At 39.5% G+C, this 18,467-nt stretch overlaps 1 protein-coding gene across 4 annotated transcripts in view; it reads left to right on the forward strand.

Moving 5' to 3' along the window:
• ppp1r9a (protein phosphatase 1, regulatory subunit 9A) overlaps nt 1–18,467 on the forward strand; it is a 50,536-nt gene that overhangs the window by 21,392 nt on the left and 10,677 nt on the right. For 3 of the 4 annotated variants that reach the window (XM_072371010.1, XM_072371009.1, XM_072371012.1), the window contains exons 4-9: nt 704–824; nt 4,084–4,188; nt 9,148–9,283; nt 14,874–15,026; nt 16,372–16,425; nt 17,246–17,475. In XM_072371010.1, the coding sequence (XP_072227111.1) occupies nt 704–824; nt 4,084–4,188; nt 9,148–9,283; nt 14,874–15,026; nt 16,372–16,425; nt 17,246–17,475 (799 nt within the window). The remainder of the gene's footprint in view (nt 1–703; nt 825–4,083; nt 4,189–9,147; nt 9,284–14,873; nt 15,027–16,371; nt 16,426–17,245; nt 17,476–18,467) is intronic. The other variant, XM_072371011.1, reaches the window with a different exon arrangement.

Here is an 18,467-nt window from a genome sequence, read left to right on the forward strand (position 1 = left end):
CTGCAGCCACTAGGCCTGTGGTCATTGAGACGATCATTAACACTCCTATAAACCAAAGCATTCCAAAGTTAACCATCTGTCCAATAGATAAAGCTCGGCTGAGAATGGAGTCATGAAATATGACCATATTCCCAAGAACAACAAACCGAATGGTTGAAAAAGAAAAGAATCCAGGTGTTGCAAAAGTCCAGTCAAATTTCAGACTTCAGCCTGAGTCGAACACCGTGAGGGGACTTTAAGAGAGCTGAGAATTGCTGAATGCAAACCTCAATGAACTGAAGTAACGTTGTAAAGAAGGTCCAAAATTCCTCCATAACGATGCAACAGACCGATAATTTCATCAAGAAGGAATTTGCTGCTAAAGATGATCCTATAAGGGATTGAATCATGGATTTGACTTACTTTCACAAACACTGTTTCTGTATTTTGGCTCAGTTCTTAAACAGATAGTGACATGGTGTTATATGTCATGTGTTTCTATTTATCTGAGGTTGCTTTTACTTACCGTCCTGATACATAAAAACTTTGAACTGGAAGAGGCTGTATTTCTTTTTCACACAACTTATTTCCTCCCTCTGTGCACTTGACAAGTTGTCACCGAAGATCATTTGGATCTCGGCTGATTTGAAAGATTCTCAACCTCATTCTACTTAATTAAGTCGATACATAAACATAAACACATGTGTGTTCTTCACATTTCCAGATGAAGATGGCCTGGGGATCAGTATCATCGGGATGGGTGTTGGTGCGGATGCCGGGTTGGAGAAACTTGGTATCTTTGTCAAGACTGTCATCGAGGGCGGAGCTGCTGAGAGAGATGGCAGGTGAGAGCTGTTTTCCTGATGGATATCTCGCACCATCTCTGACCTGAAAATTGACTAATATGCATTTGCGTAGAAAAATGTACCAATAGACCTTGAGCTATTTAGGTTTTGCGAGCCCATTTCCACACTTCTGCGTCACTGTCTCTTCCACACTCAGTCACGCTCTGTCCTTGTCAGATTTAACAGCAGGAGTTCGGATTAGATCCGCTGGGACGAGAGGTCTTACACAGGACTGCATGCGTGTGCGTTTATGCTGATGGTACATTGTGTGACAGAGATATTGCATCAGGGTAATTAGGGTATACTGTGTCTCTTGTATTCTTTGTGAGTTTGTCAACAGGAAAATTCCCATTTTCTCTTGCTCAGTGTTTTTTTGTCTCTGTCTCTGGATGATGTATCTGTAAATGCAGTGTAAGGCCTCAGCCAGGGGTAGAGGTTGGTTTCTACCTCTAAGCCACGAACATCCGCCCATTAGTGTGTTACTGTGGTTCAGGTTCCCTGTAAACTGATTAAAACACTGATAGGTAGCACCGCTCAGTGCAGGGCGACAGCAATAAGTGCTGTGAGCGCTCTATAGAAACTGTGAATCCACAGGCACTGTGGTTGTTTGAGATAGTTTGTTTCCTTCAGGGATCATCCTTTTATGTGGAAGCAACAGACCGCACTTTTCTGTAAAATGACAGTCAGATTAGTTCAAATGTAGCAAGGAGAGAGGAGAAGAGCAATACATAAGAAGCTGCTCCTTCAAAAGGGAGAAAAGTTGGTCTGCTCTAAGAAGACAGTTTCACCGGCTCCAGAAACTTTTCAGTTAGGCGGAGTAATAAGAAAAGCTGAAAAGATTAAAGGGAAAGCTGTGCTGAGTCTATTTGTTTGCTTGTTAGAAATTAGCCCTTTTTTTCCTTAGCATGATGTCAAGCTGCATGACTCTGTTACTCTGAATATAACCAAACTTCAAACCAGAGACCTCTTCTCCCTTGCCTACAGATTCTTTGCATTCACGTGTGGGTATCTGTTTCTGGAGATAAAGTGTTAATCAGCACATGAAACAATAAAACTACCGGTGAACATTGTCATTTCTGTTTGTTTTAGAAGCAGGATTAGTGGCAGCAGCAGGATGTTCTTGTTGACACTGTCAACATGTTACCATGCTGCATGTATTTTAATAGGATTTCTTTAGACTAAATATTGTCCATATACATGTGTATATATATATTATATATATATAATATATATATATATAATATATGTATATGTCTCCCTAAAATTTCCCTGCTTATCTTACAGTATCTAATATCTATCATTTTAAACAAAATAATTAATTTCCCTTTTCCTTTCTTTTGGGGTCTCTGTTACTCATTATATTTTTATATTTGGTTGATTAGTTTTTGCAGTGTTCCTTTCCCATTTCAGTAATGGGAAGGGAAAACATTGCGTTGTGTGTCTCCATTGTGTCTCGGAAGCAGAAGCGTCCTTCTCTATGAATACAAAAAGCCTTCATCACAATGTGAGACAAATAAACTTATGGCGATTAATACTTGATAGCTTTTGCACATTGGCTCAACCTCTAAGCACTCTCGTTCTCCACTCACAGGCTTCACTTATCACAATGTATTTTCCTTGTGTCATTACCTCTCCTGCGACAGGGCTTCCTGTCTCTTGCTGAGTCTGACTTAATGGTCTGAGGCGCTCAGTCCCAGGCAGATAGATAGATGGAGTTAGCTGACGCTCACTGCATCATTCGCCACTGTGTTGGGGTCAAATGAGGGTTGCAAGATTGTGGATGTGTGTGCATTTATTTTTTTGTTGTATTCACTTTCTTGTGGTTTGCTTTAGTGTTGTATTATTTCACCACTGCCCATGCTTTGCAGTTTCACACAAACCGATTTCAGAAGCCACACAAAGATTTCAGAAGCCACGAAGTTTAGAAAAACTTCTGAGCAGTTGACAAACGAGCAGCTCGCTCTATGCCGACCTGTCTGTCCGATCCGTCTCTGCACATCCTTATGACAGCTCTGCTCGGTGTTGTAGGTGTCACAGTCATACTGAATGCTTCTCAGCATCTGCTGTATACTGCCTGCTGTGTGTGAGAGACTTGGAAAGGGGGTGAAAGGAAGCTGTTTACCGAAACCGACACGACCGTCAGGAAACATGTTTTCTCCTTTTGATCTAGTTCTTGCAGAAAGTTATAAATATAAATATATATTTTATGAGTCCCTCAGTTTTGTAGAAGTGTAATTATGGATCACTAAAGTACTCACTTAGATACTAATACCAAACATGCCTAAATATGTCCCAGCTTTTTTTTAAATTCTAGTCATTAACTTATCATTCCTTTTATTTATGTTTTGATAAATCTGGCCTGTAGGGTCCTTGAGTTGTAGCTCCATCATCTAAATCAAGTCAAGAGGTCTTCACTGACCATTTTACATAATAGAAATGTGACAAGCGAACTACAAGGAGAACGTTAGCTGTTCTACATTTTTCCGACTTGCATGCTGCTGTTTTTTCAACCAAATACAATCAGGATCCTTGCAGTGGAAACCAAAGCAGTTTGTAGCATGACGAATATCTGCATTGTGCCTTCAAGCATCAATGTATTAGAATAATGTGCTGTTTTGTTGAAAAATAATGAGCTATAGTTTTTGTTTTATTCATATGATGGAAAAATCCCTCACAAGCCACATTCAAAATCCCTCTTAGTCTTTTAAATTCAAATTTAATCTGGATTTGAATTGAATATTTAACAAGGATGTCCCTTTTAAGTAGTTTGCTCACAAATCCTTTATCGTGAATACCTTTTCATAACTAGTTCACTCTCAGGTCAAGAACTTGTGTGACCCACCATCACTTCCAGATCAGAGCAGGAATCCCTGATGTGTTGTGGCTCAAGGCGAAAGGCTAGCTGGCCCCCACATACTTATTAGCCCTGCTTGTTTGTTTTTGAGCCTCATCTCTTCTGTCTCCTGGTTAGAAAGTAGTCTTGAGCAGTTGCAGGGGAAATCTGTGACTGCAAGAAAGCCCAGCACTGTTGCAATTTTGAAAATAATATGAACATGTATGCCATTCCAGTTTCCTTTGTGCTTTTTCTTTGTTGTTATGTTGCGTCATTGTAATTTGGATTTTTTTCCCTCTCCTTTTCTACCACACATACACTGTGAGTTACCATGTTCAACATTTCTTTTTTTTTTTATTTTAGACATCTTTTCTTGGTGGCTACTTGCACAAATTGCTTAATGATGTTTCTGCTTGCGTGCATCAGAATCAAGGTGAATGACCAGATCGTGGAGGTGGACGGAACCAGTCTGGTGGGTGTCACTCAGAGCTTTGCTGCCTCTGTCCTCAGGAACACATCAGGAGTGGTTCGGTAAGACTTCCACACAATCAAAATTTTGCTTTCTTGCAGGTGTTTACCCTGATGTTTAGTTTGACAAATTTGCCAACAATTTTAGTAGCAATAGATTAAAATTGTGAAATGTCAATAAATCTCCAAACACCTTTTTGTTCTATCGATTGACGAAACTGAATTTGCTTCTGTTTGGAAACAGAAGGAATTGTTTCTTTGGACAACAGGCAACATTGTGCGTAGCTCTTTAAATGGATCATCTCAAAGCTTTATAATGCATGTGGGTCATGGAATATGAAAGCAAAGACTCATCAGTTTAGGTCTGTCTGAACATATTAGTGGACAGTGCACTAAATCAGGCTATCTGTCACAGTAATCTTTTGATTCCGTCATCATACCTTGCGTGACTCTAAACATCTTTTGAATACCAACAAAACAAACAATTTCTGATTTCAAATGCTAAATTAAAGCTACTGATTCATCCTTTTTACTACGACTTTTTAGATTTGTCAAATGAAGACTTGTGGCTACCTCTGTTATGTTTGTCCTGGATAATGTCACATACATCAATAGTAAATTCTCCTCACTTATTCTATAGCGTATTTTTAAACTTATCTAGATTCTATAAAGCGCTCTACAGAGTTTCTCATTCATCCATCAGCATACACCCATATAGTCCCTTCTTATGATGTATGTTATCCTATATATGCAGGGCTTTTTCTTCACAGTAACACACTAATGAATATATCAGAGCAATGTGGGATTCAGCGTCTTCCCTCAGGACAGTTCAGGGTTAGGGACTGGACCATAGAAGTGGAATAAAGCTGCTCTTCCAACCTAGCCGCAGCTGCCCCTTTGCTGGAAGCATCTTAACTGTACTTGCATTTATTAGGTACTCTCTACCTTTAAGAACTGGTATCTGTCAAAAGCCAAATGCAGACCATGACCGCTTATCAGATTAAGAAAATGTTGTAAAAAACAGACTGATACACAAGTTTAATAACCCTCGGGGAGTAGTTAGCTTGGCTCGCCTCTCAGAAATCATCTCTGATTATTCAAACTACGACTGCATGTCTATTTAAACTGTAATATTATATTACAAAGGAAAACACAATATCACAAAGAGACTTTGACCTGAAATAGGACAAACATACTGATGAGGAATGCATATAACTTAGGGGAAGTTCTGCTTTTGTGTATGTTTTGTGTATGTTCTCTGTATGCCAGCAGAACATGAAGTAGTGGAATGCAGCCCTTGTGGATATTCTTCAGATTAGATTAAAGTATCTGCTTATGTAACACGTCTTACTGTTATCACAATATTCAACAGTGACACCACATATCACATGTTTTCCTCATATTGTGCAACGGCAACATTTTGTGTTGATTAACATGTGGCTGAGAAATAATGTTTCTTGTGGAAATACCCAAGCTTCAGGAGGCTGCTTTCTAGAAACAAAACGTTTTATAACTATTTTCTAATGTTTTTTTTAAAAGTGCCTTGGGCCTGAATGTGGTAAACTCAGCCATGAACAGTAACATCTGAAGAGATGTTAAAAAAATTGCAAAACTACCACTTAAGCAGCTCCAGTCTGTACAAAAGTCTTGTGCATTTGACAGTTTAGCAGCTTTTGGCTTGGGTCTGCTGAGAGCATTTGGATGTAGACGGCACACACACACAAACACACACACACGCACACAAAATCACACTCAAAGCATGGCAAGGAGGCTTTGATTTCGAAGCCTTGAGCTGTCTTTGGCAACTGCGTGCACTCTCAGCCTCCAAATGATTCCTTATTTTGTTTTTTCCTCATCTTATTGTGGTTTAGTGTTGTCTTTCCCTCTCCTCTATAACTCCTCTTTTTACCCTTCTCCAACATCTTTTGAATCATGGCCTACATCGTCTTTACATATCAATTTTGCTTTGAAGCCTTTTACTCTTTGTCATCCCTGTTAATGCCTCACCTTCAGTCATATTGCGGTGTTGCAGAAATACAGTGTATGGGGAAAGGCTGAGAAAGGTTGATGACATGTCTGACAGTATTACAACAGACTGCTACCACGGAAGATGATGTTTGCTGAACTAATATTGACAGTGGTGGTTTTCACCAGGATGTGGCTGTATAGGTGAGGCAGCCTTAAAGTTCCATCTGTTATCTACAAATCTAGAAAGCTATCTGTCCTACTCCACTTTTTAAAGGTCCACAGATAAACTGAGTTACTTCTTATATGTAAGAAATTTCAAAACCAGCATATGAATGTCAGACTCATAAGTCATAGCAACATGCAATGATGCCTTCACTCTCCCTGCCCCCTCTTCACTCTCACTATTTCATCTTCTTCTATCACATCTCACTCATTCCACCCCCACCCCCTCCTCCTCCTCCTTGGTAAATCCTTCCCTCACTCTGTCTGATCACCAGAGGTTTTATGGCCAACTGTCCTAGATTTGCCATTTTAGCTATATTTAACCCTGAGTTTCAGCAGAAAATCACCCAGGTTTTAGTCAGAAGACTCCCCTCATCGCTCTGGTTAGGAAAAACAGTGTTTTAAAGGCTCAGATTATAGATCATATTGAAGTAAGCATAGAAATTGGTTTCATATAGTCTAAGGCACATGATACAAAGCACTGGCTTACACAGTTATGCAGAACATTGTGCTGATCATGCTGAAGGCATTATGCTTTCAAGCTGTCCACCCATCCCATTCTCACAAGCGTTATATCACAGGAACACCTTGTGGGAACATTGTCAGATTTTGCTCCAACGTTCACTTGGGGAGAGTCGCTCACTAATCCCTGGCGACTACTTCGGGTGCTGTATGTCGAGAACTCTATGGCGGTCTCATCATTGGTATGAATGAACACTTTCGAACGGTACTCGTTTAAATTTTCTCTGTGCAGTCATCACACAATTTAATGCCTCACGTACTAATACTACTCCTATAATGAAATTAACAGTACCATTGATTTATGACTTAAATGATGGTTTGAAATGCAAAAAACAGCATCACTGCTGCACCGTATGACTGCTGAAGTTTGTTATGAGTCAGTTGTAGACATGCTGTCCTGCTACTGTAAACACTTACAGAAGACCGAGTGTGTATCAGCCCCAGGCAGACATATTCCCCAGCAAATTAATTATTTAGTCCTGCTTGACTAACATTTTCAGACTCTTAACAATAAAGATAAAGATAACAATAAAGAGAGTAAAAAAGAAACGATAATTCAAAATGAACCACCTTAAGCCACAGGAGGTAACAAAAGATCTGTTTTGTGTTTGAACATTGTTGGCCCTGGACTTGCTGATAGTCACTTGTCAAATATCACAATTTAAGTAAGTATGTTATAATCTTCCAAATGCTCACAGTAACAATGAAAAAAAGCATGTGTCTGAACTTAAATATGTTAGCACACATTCATCACGATTGAACAGAGACATCTGTAATGTGTAAACCAACGCTGACACCTCCAAACACCTTTTAGCCGAGTGCTACCTAACACAAAAAAGGAGAAAAAAAACAAACGTGGACTGCAAAATCAGAATCAGAAAAAAAAATTTTTATTTCATTCTTTTAAGTTCTTGCAGTATTCTGTATGCTCAAGCCATGTCAAAGATATAAATCGACGCTGAAGGTTTCTGCAGTTCAGCTGCTGCAACACCCTGTGTGACTGTCTCAGAGCAGTGGGAGGCAGGGAGAAATCAAGACAAACTCCCCTTGCGTGAAGACAAAAGGCTGTTTCCAGGTCAGCTGCTCCTCAGACCTCCTTGTTGTCCACAGGCTTGTTCTTGTGAAGTACCTCGCCCATCCAGCATCCTCTCTATCTTTTTTACTTCCTCTCTGTGACCTGCCCTTCAATTGTTCCTTCACATGTAGATCAAGTACACCTCTCTGCTGGAGCGTAAGTCCTTTTCTACTTGGCCTTTAGAAATATACGAAAGAGCTCAAGGGAAATGAATTCACTTGATTAGCTCCTATCTTGAATCCACTTTCACTCTCTTTTCCTGTCTCCCGCTCTCATTGTGACACACTCACAGACATGCATACAGTACATTGGACCATACTCACACACATGCAGTTATCAGAAACCTGCTGGGCTTTAGATTTCCCTCAATTTGCTCGGCTTTGTTAGTTATGAGGAGAATAAAATGGAGATGATGTTGGTTTTCTTTTGAGTAACTATAATGTTATATGTAGGAAAATTATAAGGTCTAAAAATCTTGAATCTATAATGAATACAGCATATCCATAGGTTCTTAATAATTTGGAGACCTATTCATTCTTTAAATAAATGGTCATCATCTTTCTCACTTAGTTCTATATTTGAATGGGATATTTCCTGTGGTCTTGCCCTATGTGGAACTACAGCAGTTCATGGTCAGTAGCTCGGAGGCACAGCCTGTGGTTTTCTCAGTTTAATTCCCTGCCAGGCTGATATAGGACTGCCTCGCCGAGCTGACTGGCTTCTCGCATTATTATCCGTGTCCAGTCTCTCAGCCCCACCCTTATATGTCATCAAATATTGCTGTCATTGCTGTGTGTCTTTATTGCTCTCACTCTGTGTCGACTGTGGTTGTGTCTCTGCTCAAATACACATCACTACAAGGCAGACACAAGACACTGAAATGTATTGTGCTTTAAGAAGGGCATCAGAAATTATTCAGTACGTCTGCAGTGTATAAAAAGATTTGTAAAAAAAGGCAAACAGTAATCTATGCACGTATACTTTATATTAAACCTTCTCAGACAAAGGCTCTTTGACTTGCTATTGCAATTAAATTCCACAGAAGTCAAACTGCTAACATACAGTCTAATATGCTGTCTTAATGCTGGCAATGAGCATTTTAACTGCAGCACTTTTGCAGCATTTTATTTATTATATCAGAGTGTTCATGTGCTCTAACCGTTATGTAATTATCGGGTGGCTGATTCTGTGCATGCGCCTCCAGAGCTGTCTGTGAACAGAGTATGTGGTTGCAGGTTTGTGATTGGCCGAGAGCGTCCGGGTCAGCAGAGTGAGGTGGCCACCCTCATCCAGCAGACCCTGGAACAGGAGAGGAGACAGAGAGAACTACTAGAGCAGCAGTACGCCCAGTATGATGCTGATGACGACGAGGTAACGACCACACACAGCCCCGGATGATAAATCGGATGCTATACCAGTGTAACTGTATTTATTATGTAATGGAGCTTATAGTAGTACTAATTTACAGACAAAGTAAATTACCTGTAACACACGGCATTACATTCATTATAGTGTATTTTGCCTTATTTGAAGTTCGCCTGGTGTCATATTTCTTGTACACAACATTGGAGTTGAAAAATGAGGCTTGAATCTGTCACATAATGTAAATCAGCTTCTTTCTTATGACAGCTGACTGGGAGTTTTAGCTTATTAGCTCCATAAAACTGACTGACAGTGGGCTTTGATGCTAACACACAAAACACTCACAGCCACACACACCAATAGGATGTCATGAGAGCTGCATCACTCAGTGTTTCCTTCTCTGATGCTTGCTCACAGCATGTTTAATCCACCAGACACTGAGCTCACGGCCCTGCAACTCATGCTATCCGCCAGCATGAGCCATATAGACACGCTCACAGTGTATGCACATAAAATAACACACAGTGGTGACACAAATCAATACAAAGTTTATCCTCACTTTTATACAAAGGCAAAGGTGTAGTCCTGCACAGATTTAGAATCACCCAGGTATCTCCCCTTGAGTTGTTTTCGTCAATGACGTTTGAAATATCTCATTTTCTGGTGGTTATAGCATTCAATCATGGCTACAGACATAAGTAACACTGTTGAGTCGTATCAATGTTCCTAGGGCTCTAATTTTGCCATTAGCAGAGAGCACATCACACTGTGGCGAATCAGACTTTTACACTTAAGAAATCTCCCTTCTTCTTTAGTTTTTCTGCTGTTTGTCGTTATCATTTCACATTGCATGTGCATAATCAAAATACACTGTATGGCGTGAGTTTTCTTTTGTTTTTGTTTTTTCTAATGAAAGCACTGTGCATTTCCAGAAGATTTCCACAAGGAAATGTAAGCACAAAGCTAATGACTGTATGAAAATGGGTAATCCATACATAAGTTACAACCTACTTTAAAAGCGCTCTTAAAATTTGTCACAGTGAAGCACTAAAAATCCGTGAATTCCTCCTTAAATGCTGATTGGATACTCACTTAGAAAACCATCACAAAGTTGTGTTGGACAGCAAATGGAGCTCATTAATGTTGATGTCTACGTAGGTATTCTAAAGAGTCTTGTTTCTCACTCGAAGAGCTGCGCGCTGTGACGTGACAGATAGCCCTTTATCGGAGCTGGGATTTGTATATTAAGAGGAAGAAGTGCTTCCTCATTTAACGATAGACATCAAACTCAGTCGTCAACCTGTTTCATTGTAGGCTGCAGGTTATACACACATTCATGTCCATCTAGCAGTAGTTAAATGGCAGCGTGCACGTTGGAAAAGGATGAGGACCAGTATTTGGTTGTATGCTTTATATCTTCATATATCAAGCTAAAGGATATTTAAGTCCCATATTTAGCCTGAAATAGACTTCTTTTGTTTGTACAGGTGAAATGATCTGATGAGCATGTTATTTATCATTTAATCAGCTGAACATTAAAAGAATATGTTTTTGATAATCAGGTCTGTAAGAGAGCAAAATTAGAGGGATGCTAAGATTTACTAAAAGACAAATTGTGATGAGGTTAATGCACTTCATATTATTCAGCGTTCATATTATGAAGTGCTGAACAAATCAAAATGTGTTGCTTGACTGTGTAGAAGCAGCAGGAGGAAAAGTAAAGTAAAGCCAACATCAATCATGAACAAAACCAGTTAATTTGCATTCTGCACACTTGTGATTCTTCATCCGCGTTGACAGATCTTTTCTCTCTTGGCGACATCAGCACAGAGACAAATAAACACTCACACACATGCATCCAGCGTTCATGTGATAAGAAAGGAAGGGATGGAGCTCTCTGCATTTTTGCAGCACAGTGAGATGTTTTTTTTGGGGGGCGGGCATGTGTTGTTGGAGCAGGACTCATCAACCTGACAGTCTCAGAAAAGTACAAAATTTACCTTTGACATATGGTCAGAGTGAAACTCAAACTATGATCTTTTCCTAAACATAGCCAAACAGACTTGTCATCTTACTTAACAATGAAGGAAAATTAAAAAGCGACAACAAAAGTGACCGTCCGAAAACAATAATGAAATGTTGACCTGCGCCACATAGTGACTGAAGACAAAGATTTGCTGCAACAGAAAACAAATCTCGGTTTTTAAAATGAACACTTGAAAATGATCAAAACGCATAAGAAATGAAAAGCAAACTAAACCTCAACAGAAAGCAAAACATTTAAAAACATAATGATACCAGACAGGCGACACAAGCCTCTGTGTGCTTTTTATACCACAACAAGTTATCCTAAATCAAACACAAATAACACTGTCGAGTCTTATTAAAGTCCCTGTGGCTCTAATTTGGCCATTAGCAACGAGCCCATCGCACTGTGCGGAGTCACACTGTCAAGCTGTAAATCAAACTTTGTGGTGGCTTTCTCCGTCCATAAAGAGAAAACAACTTTACTGTTACGTGACATGAACATAAAAAAAGATTAGTCTAATAATTTTAACATTTATTCTGAAAGTATTGTATTTTGTGCCGTGGTCTAATGTAGCTGATCACGCATATTTTATGAGAGTAAGTTGGATTGTGGCCTGTGAGTAACAAAGTCATCTCATCTATGTAACACATAAAAATGCCCAAAGATTGATCTTGACACTACATCCATTGCATTTGTTTAGTTCCCCTGTGCAACACTCTCCATTATTTTTACTAATTTATGTGACGTTTATCAGGAGTTGAAATTTTTCATAGTTTCGAAAAGGTGTTAAGAGTCAGAAATTGGCACGAAGAAAGTAAAAAGAGCAACATGGAGAAAAGCAGTTTGTCGTCAGTGTAGATTCATTTTCGATTTATCAAGTAAGAGATTCAATTATTATTTAAAACAGCCATGAAGTACCATTTTATGTAATCAAATAAAAACTTTATGTCTGGCGGTCACGCACGCAAATGCATCATCGAAGTCGGAGTCTGTGCAAAGCCTGCCTGCAAGTCAAGGGAGCAATCACAGTGTTTACCTCTGTCAGTCAGTCATGGGGAAGATGATCACATGCTGAGCACCCTCTGAAGAGCAGCAGTATTTTCCCTGAAATGGTCCCCTTTACTCTCAGTTTTTCATCAATACCCCGTACAGTTATCATATGTAAATTGCTGTTTGACTACCATCTTGTATGTTCAATGTTTGTCTCCGCCCTCAGTAAATGGAGTCTCAATGTAGGGTAATGGTACCATGGCAACAAGCAAGCCTGTTATGAAAATGGAACCGTGTGCCGACCTTGCATGCAAACAAATCAGGCCTGAGCACTGTTATTTGAGTGGGAGATAGATGGAAGGAAGTGTGGAGGAAGAGGTGGGGAGAGGATGTGAAAGATGGGACTCAAGACCCTGAGGGATGTGTGTGTATGGGAGATGAAGTCAGAGGGACACGTGACAATATGAAAACGCATTATTGACTGGATTATGCTATGTAGGGAAAGTTGGATGTTTTCATGGAGTAGTGCCACTGGAAAAGTTGGCCTCTGTTAGTCATCAGCCAACGTTTGAAGCCAACCAGACGATTTAGGCTCAGTGCCTAATGGTCAGTGCCAGCATTCATTATACAATATTTTGAGAGTTGCAGAAAGGGTAATTGATGGCATAAGTAAATTTAAAGTATTTTACATTTTAATGTTGTTCAAAGCTTAAAGCTTTGATAGAGAGTTGGTTCTTGTGACTTATTATTAAGAGCTTGCATTTAGTAAATCCTAGACTGCTAACGTCTACAGTTTGCAGGCTCAGACCTCACTAGTTCTAACACGTAACATTCTTACTCTTGAGGCAAACTAGTGACTGAATCTAATGAAATATGGCATTCATATTTGTCAGCATAGCTTATGTTGGGAGTTATTTTTACTGAAATGTGATCGGTTTCTTTCAGCTCACCAGGCTGTCAAGCCAATTTATTTTCACCAAACTTCTGGGCAACCAAGTGGGCTGCTGAACTCTTATGTAACGGGTAGCATTAAAATAGCATTACTTATGAGAAATAGAGAGTTTAGCTTTAGGAAAATAGCACTTTCTGGTAGCACTTGACAAGTAATACGGAACATGGCAGTGCAACGTGATGTGCTGTGACTGGTCTTGCTCTGAGGAGAAATGGGAAGAAGAAGAGCAGAAAGTAAGAGGCTAGAAACAAATATAGAAGCTGGACAACTGGATGCCTGACTGGTCAGCCGGTTTGAAGGTTGGAGCTGCTTTGCAGCCTGTTGAATCCTCATTGAAGGGCAAATGCTTTTAGCCATAAAAGTTTAATTGCATGTTAGCTAAGCTCTGCCATCTTACTTAGGCTTGAACTGCTTTAGGCAGGGCAGCTTTTGGGCTTCACAAATGTGCATTGTGCAGTAATGTGACAGTGGTAGGTTTAGCCAGCTGCTAGAAAATCTCACTTGATTTTCAGGAGATGAGTGAAAGCAGGTTCCTCTTTTCTATCTGAGAGCAGTAAAAATAAGAGGCATCGGTCACTCTAAGATTTCTCTTGCTTTAGCAAAATTTCTGTTTCGTAGTTATTGCCAACAAAAGCAGATGACGACAAGGGTTGCTTTTATGGTTTTAGAATTAAAAATTAAGATTAGATCAAAAGAAAAAATAGGTTTATAAATGAGTCATAAAAACAAGCTTGCGCTGACGCAGAGAAGTCTTACCAGTTATCTAAAATTGAAATAGATAGCTGAAAGTAAGGAATAAATGTTTAATGTGTGTGGCTGTACTTACTAATGGTTGATATATAGAGGGCTAGATCAATTTTAACTGTAAAGTTAGATGGAAATAGTTTAAGTACCTTGGGACAATGGAAAAAAAAATACATGCAAAATACATGGCTGCAGCATTCAGGCTCTGCATCCAAAACTGATCAAAACGCTGACTGCTCAATTTTACTGAAAGGAAGACTGTTGTATAATTTACAGCATTGATATTGAACTTCAAATCAAATGTTATGAACATATTTGTCAGGCCTGTGAAGAACTGTGATTCAGTGGTGTGATTGGGTTAGTCCTGGCAAGGCCAGTCTTCTCACTCCTGTTTTCTTTCTCTGTCTCATCTCCTCTTCATTAGATTTGCCTGTTTTTAGGCAAACAAAACAAAATATTTTTACCACAAAGGTGAAATAAGAGTGCCTCTTACAAGATGGCGCTCTTGTCCCAGCGTACATGGTGTGACGTCTCTTCACATTCTCCATACAGTCGTGCGCTGGCTTCCTAAGTTGGTTGAACACACTGAACTCGATGCAAAACTCAAAGCTTGTGAACATTGTGTTGAATATTAATAGCTTTCAATTGCTTTTAGTCTAGAAGGTTTCTGGATGTTCAGCCCGACACGTTCATGTTGTGGCACTCCTTGTGCACTTTACCACTCATTTCTACTTTGACTTTACCTGATGTCACGAAAACAAAATCCATTAATTAAAGTTAACCCCCAGTTTTATTTTACAGATGAAGTAAAAGGGAACATCACTCATAAATGTACACTGGACTGTTTGTGGACTACATGGCTGACTCAATGTTTTCTCTTGAAGCAGACAGGAGAGTACGCCACAGATGACGAGGAGACAGGAACAACGGTTGCAGGTGGCGAGAAGAGCATTGAGGTGTTTGACTTGCCAGAAACGGACGACATCTTGTCTCCATCAGAGTTAGATGCAACTAAACTCTACCAGAAGTTCAGAGAGGTAAACTCAAATACTTTTGCACGCACAGTTCATTTCCCTCTCATGAATGAATATCCCCGAGGGAAGATTATACAACTGATAGGAGCACACCAACAATATTCGCTGTCAGTGCTTTGAATAACTGCCAAAATAGACCCGCACACCCACTAGAATATCTTACACTGGGAAAGACTATAATAGAATTTCACCACGAACAGATACCAGCATTACACTCCCTGCTTTATTGGGCAAAATTGTGCTCTTTGTCAAGATCTAAGATCTGCTTATGCTTCTAATTCGTAAACTGGATGATTAGAGGTGCGAACACAAATGCATTGGAAGTATTTTTCTCATTACTGCTAATTACCATGTTTCGTTGGAACCCCCAGAAAAGAAGAAAGAGCTTTAGACCTGCATTTCTGCCGGTGTATATCCTAATCTTGAACTCCCTTCACACATTTTGTGCATGAGAATGGAAGTCCGTTTCGTTGAACCTTTGGCACTATCACTAAAAATGAGCCAGACTCAAAAGCTACAGCAGTAAAATGGAACATTAATTTACTGACAGTTAACTCAGTTGTGCTTTTCAGGCTGCAGCGAGGCTGGTAATACTGATTGATCACTCCGCTGCTGTTACACTGTGGCACATTCTGCCTCTCTGTAGAGTTACACAATGGCTGTATAACACATTTAACAAACGGCTTTAGCAGCACTGCAGTGGATATCAGGTGAAAATTAAATACCATCCCTGGTGTCAGGGTATATATGCCAGTACCATTCTCTCTGTTTCTTTAAATATTGATCTTTTCTTTTGCACAATGTTGTGTCAGGTTTTAAAATTTCTAAATATACAACAGACTCTTGTGTCTAAGCTTTTGTGCTTACTTAAAGCTCACATTTGCTCCAATTTAATCATCTGCTCTTATATATTCTTTGCTCTCTGCCCATCCCTCCTGTCATTATGTAACTCCTTATCTTCTTTTTAATGACTCATTTCAATTTACATCAGTCACTCTCTATCCATTTGTACTCTCTACACATCTGTATATTCGATCAGTTTTTTTACACAAATTAGTTTAATTTTCTTGTTTGAATTTTTTATAGTTTTTAGAGGCAACACAAACTTAAATCACTTGTGAAAATTTCTAAGCTTTCAGTGTACCTCTTGGCTTTCGTTTCCTCTCCTCTGAGAGTAAATGTCAGTGCGAGAGCTGGGATACAGTCAAGGGGAGTGCGGGATCGGCTGCCTCTGTCACTCACGCTGTATTGACAGCAGAGAGCCTGCGCAGCCATGCGTTTGATTTTCTGACCGCTCTCTCTCCTCACTCCTATTTTTTCCCTTTTCCCCCGCCTCTGCTCTCAATAGCTCCAGATCAAACACACAGTGACCGAGGCCGAGATCCAGAAGCTTAAAAACAAGGTAAGAGATTAAAACTTGTTGATCAGCAGGTTGATTGTGGGCACATAATGCAGAAGTTTGTCAGAATTCTGAGATTTAGCAAATGTGGATGGGGCCGCAGTTCAGGCTTGGCTGGAAGCCTCTGGAAATAGATGTTTGCTATGGAGTAATGAGAAATGATCTATTAGGGAAACTTATACTTGTTGAACATATTTTAGATAAAGTATCTACATGTACTGATTTGTGTCTTTTAGTTTTTAAAAAACATCTTCCTTTATGTTGTGTTTTTTTTATTTTTTACTTCTCTCTCTGTAAACTGAATGCATGTCCCTGCATTTGTACCCAACTACACTACACATCTAAAGTGTATTATTTGCGTGCTTTGTCAAATGTTAATGGCCTAATTTGACTAATTCCCAAATTAATGAGGTGGAAGTCCACACGATCAAATCAAGTTGTGCCTGAAAAGCTTATTTATGAGTGATGATAGTTCCACTTGTACATGGAAATGAACTGATGGAATTTTTTCTCTCAATTCAGATTTTGCTCTAAAAGGACAGTTTGTGGGGCATTCATCTTTGAATAGCTGAATGGGTTATCATTCCCATTCCAAATCTGGGTTTATTCTCCTATTAAGCTATTTGAATTTTTATTGAATGGTTTTATGTAATAGCAATTAATTCAACTGCTGTTTCTTTTTTGGGAAATTTCAAAACTGTTATTCCAATACACACAATCCTTTTTTCACACCTTTTTAAAAGATTGTCTCATTATCGAGATACTATACCGTCCTATTAAATCTCCACATGTTGTAAGTAAAACATTTTTTGGGCCTTTGCAGCTGGCATCAGTGGAGAAGGAAAAGCAGCGCTGGGAGAAGGAGAAAAGCCAGCTGAAGGCCAGCATTGAAGAGAACAAAGAGAGGATGTTGAAGCTGGAGAGCTATTGGATTGAGGCTCAAACCCTCTGTCACACCGTCAATGAACATTTGAAGGAGGCCCAGGCCCAATACCAGACTCTGGAGAAGAAGTACAACAAAGCCAAGAAACTCATCAAAGACTTCCAGCAGAAGTGAGTGAACTCGGGTTACATTGTTCAGCTTGGACTTCAGGCTGCGACCAAGCAGGTTTTCTTTTGGTTTGTTAGTCGCATTCTTGGACCTCTGAAATTGTTTTAACCTAGTGGAACACTGGAGGTGCTAGTCCAATTTGGAATTGATTACCTCATACAACAAATGGAAAAGAGCTCATGTTAGGGGAGGGAGGTCTGCAATTGGACCCCATCTGTACATCCTCCTCTCATATAGAATACACCTGTTTAATGCCATTTTTATTTTTTTTTTATTTCTTATTAATTTTTTCAGGGTTTTTTGCATCTATTGCAGTTTGTCTTTCACACTTGAAAAGAGAAGGTCATTTATGCAGTATTTAGTTGGTTTCAATATAGAACCCATTGCTACGTAACACTGGTCAACTATGCAAAGTTAGGTTGTTCACTTTGGACCAGTTCATTGCCATAGTTGATTTATTTATTTAGAAACTTCAGTTCACTTATGTTTATGTATGTAATTGCCAGACGCTTTTATCCAAATCGACTTACACTGGTAGGCATGTAGGGTAAGGGGGTCTTGCCTAAGGACCCCTATTGGAGGTAGTATCTTTCATGCAGGGGATTTTAACCCAGGTCACCCACATAAAAGGTGGCAATCTTACTTTTTTCTGAATCAATGCTGGATCTGAATAACTTGGAGAAGATAACTATAACTCCACTTGTTATGCTGAATACTCAGATGAATCACTGTTACTTTTACAGCCCCTCTCTCTTGTACAATATAGAAAATCTATTCCTCATCCATCTAACGTACAGTACAGCAAAGCAGCTCTCTTTTCTTTCAAGTTGTACCTATTCCAACAGTTAGAACTGAGCTCACAAGCCAGTGCATTGCATCACTGCTGTTTTTCTGTGCCGTAATTCCTTTGGTCAGTCCCATCACGACCTCTCTTACTCAGAGCCACTCTGACAGTTTCTAATTGGCTCAGCTCCTACAGGCCAAATGGAAGTAA

This window comes from Leuresthes tenuis, unplaced genomic scaffold, assembly GCF_036924035.1.
Source record: "Leuresthes tenuis unplaced genomic scaffold, fLeuTen1.0.hap1 SCAF_18, whole genome shotgun sequence".
Classification (NCBI taxonomy): Eukaryota; Metazoa; Chordata; class Actinopteri; order Atheriniformes; family Atherinopsidae; genus Leuresthes; species Leuresthes tenuis.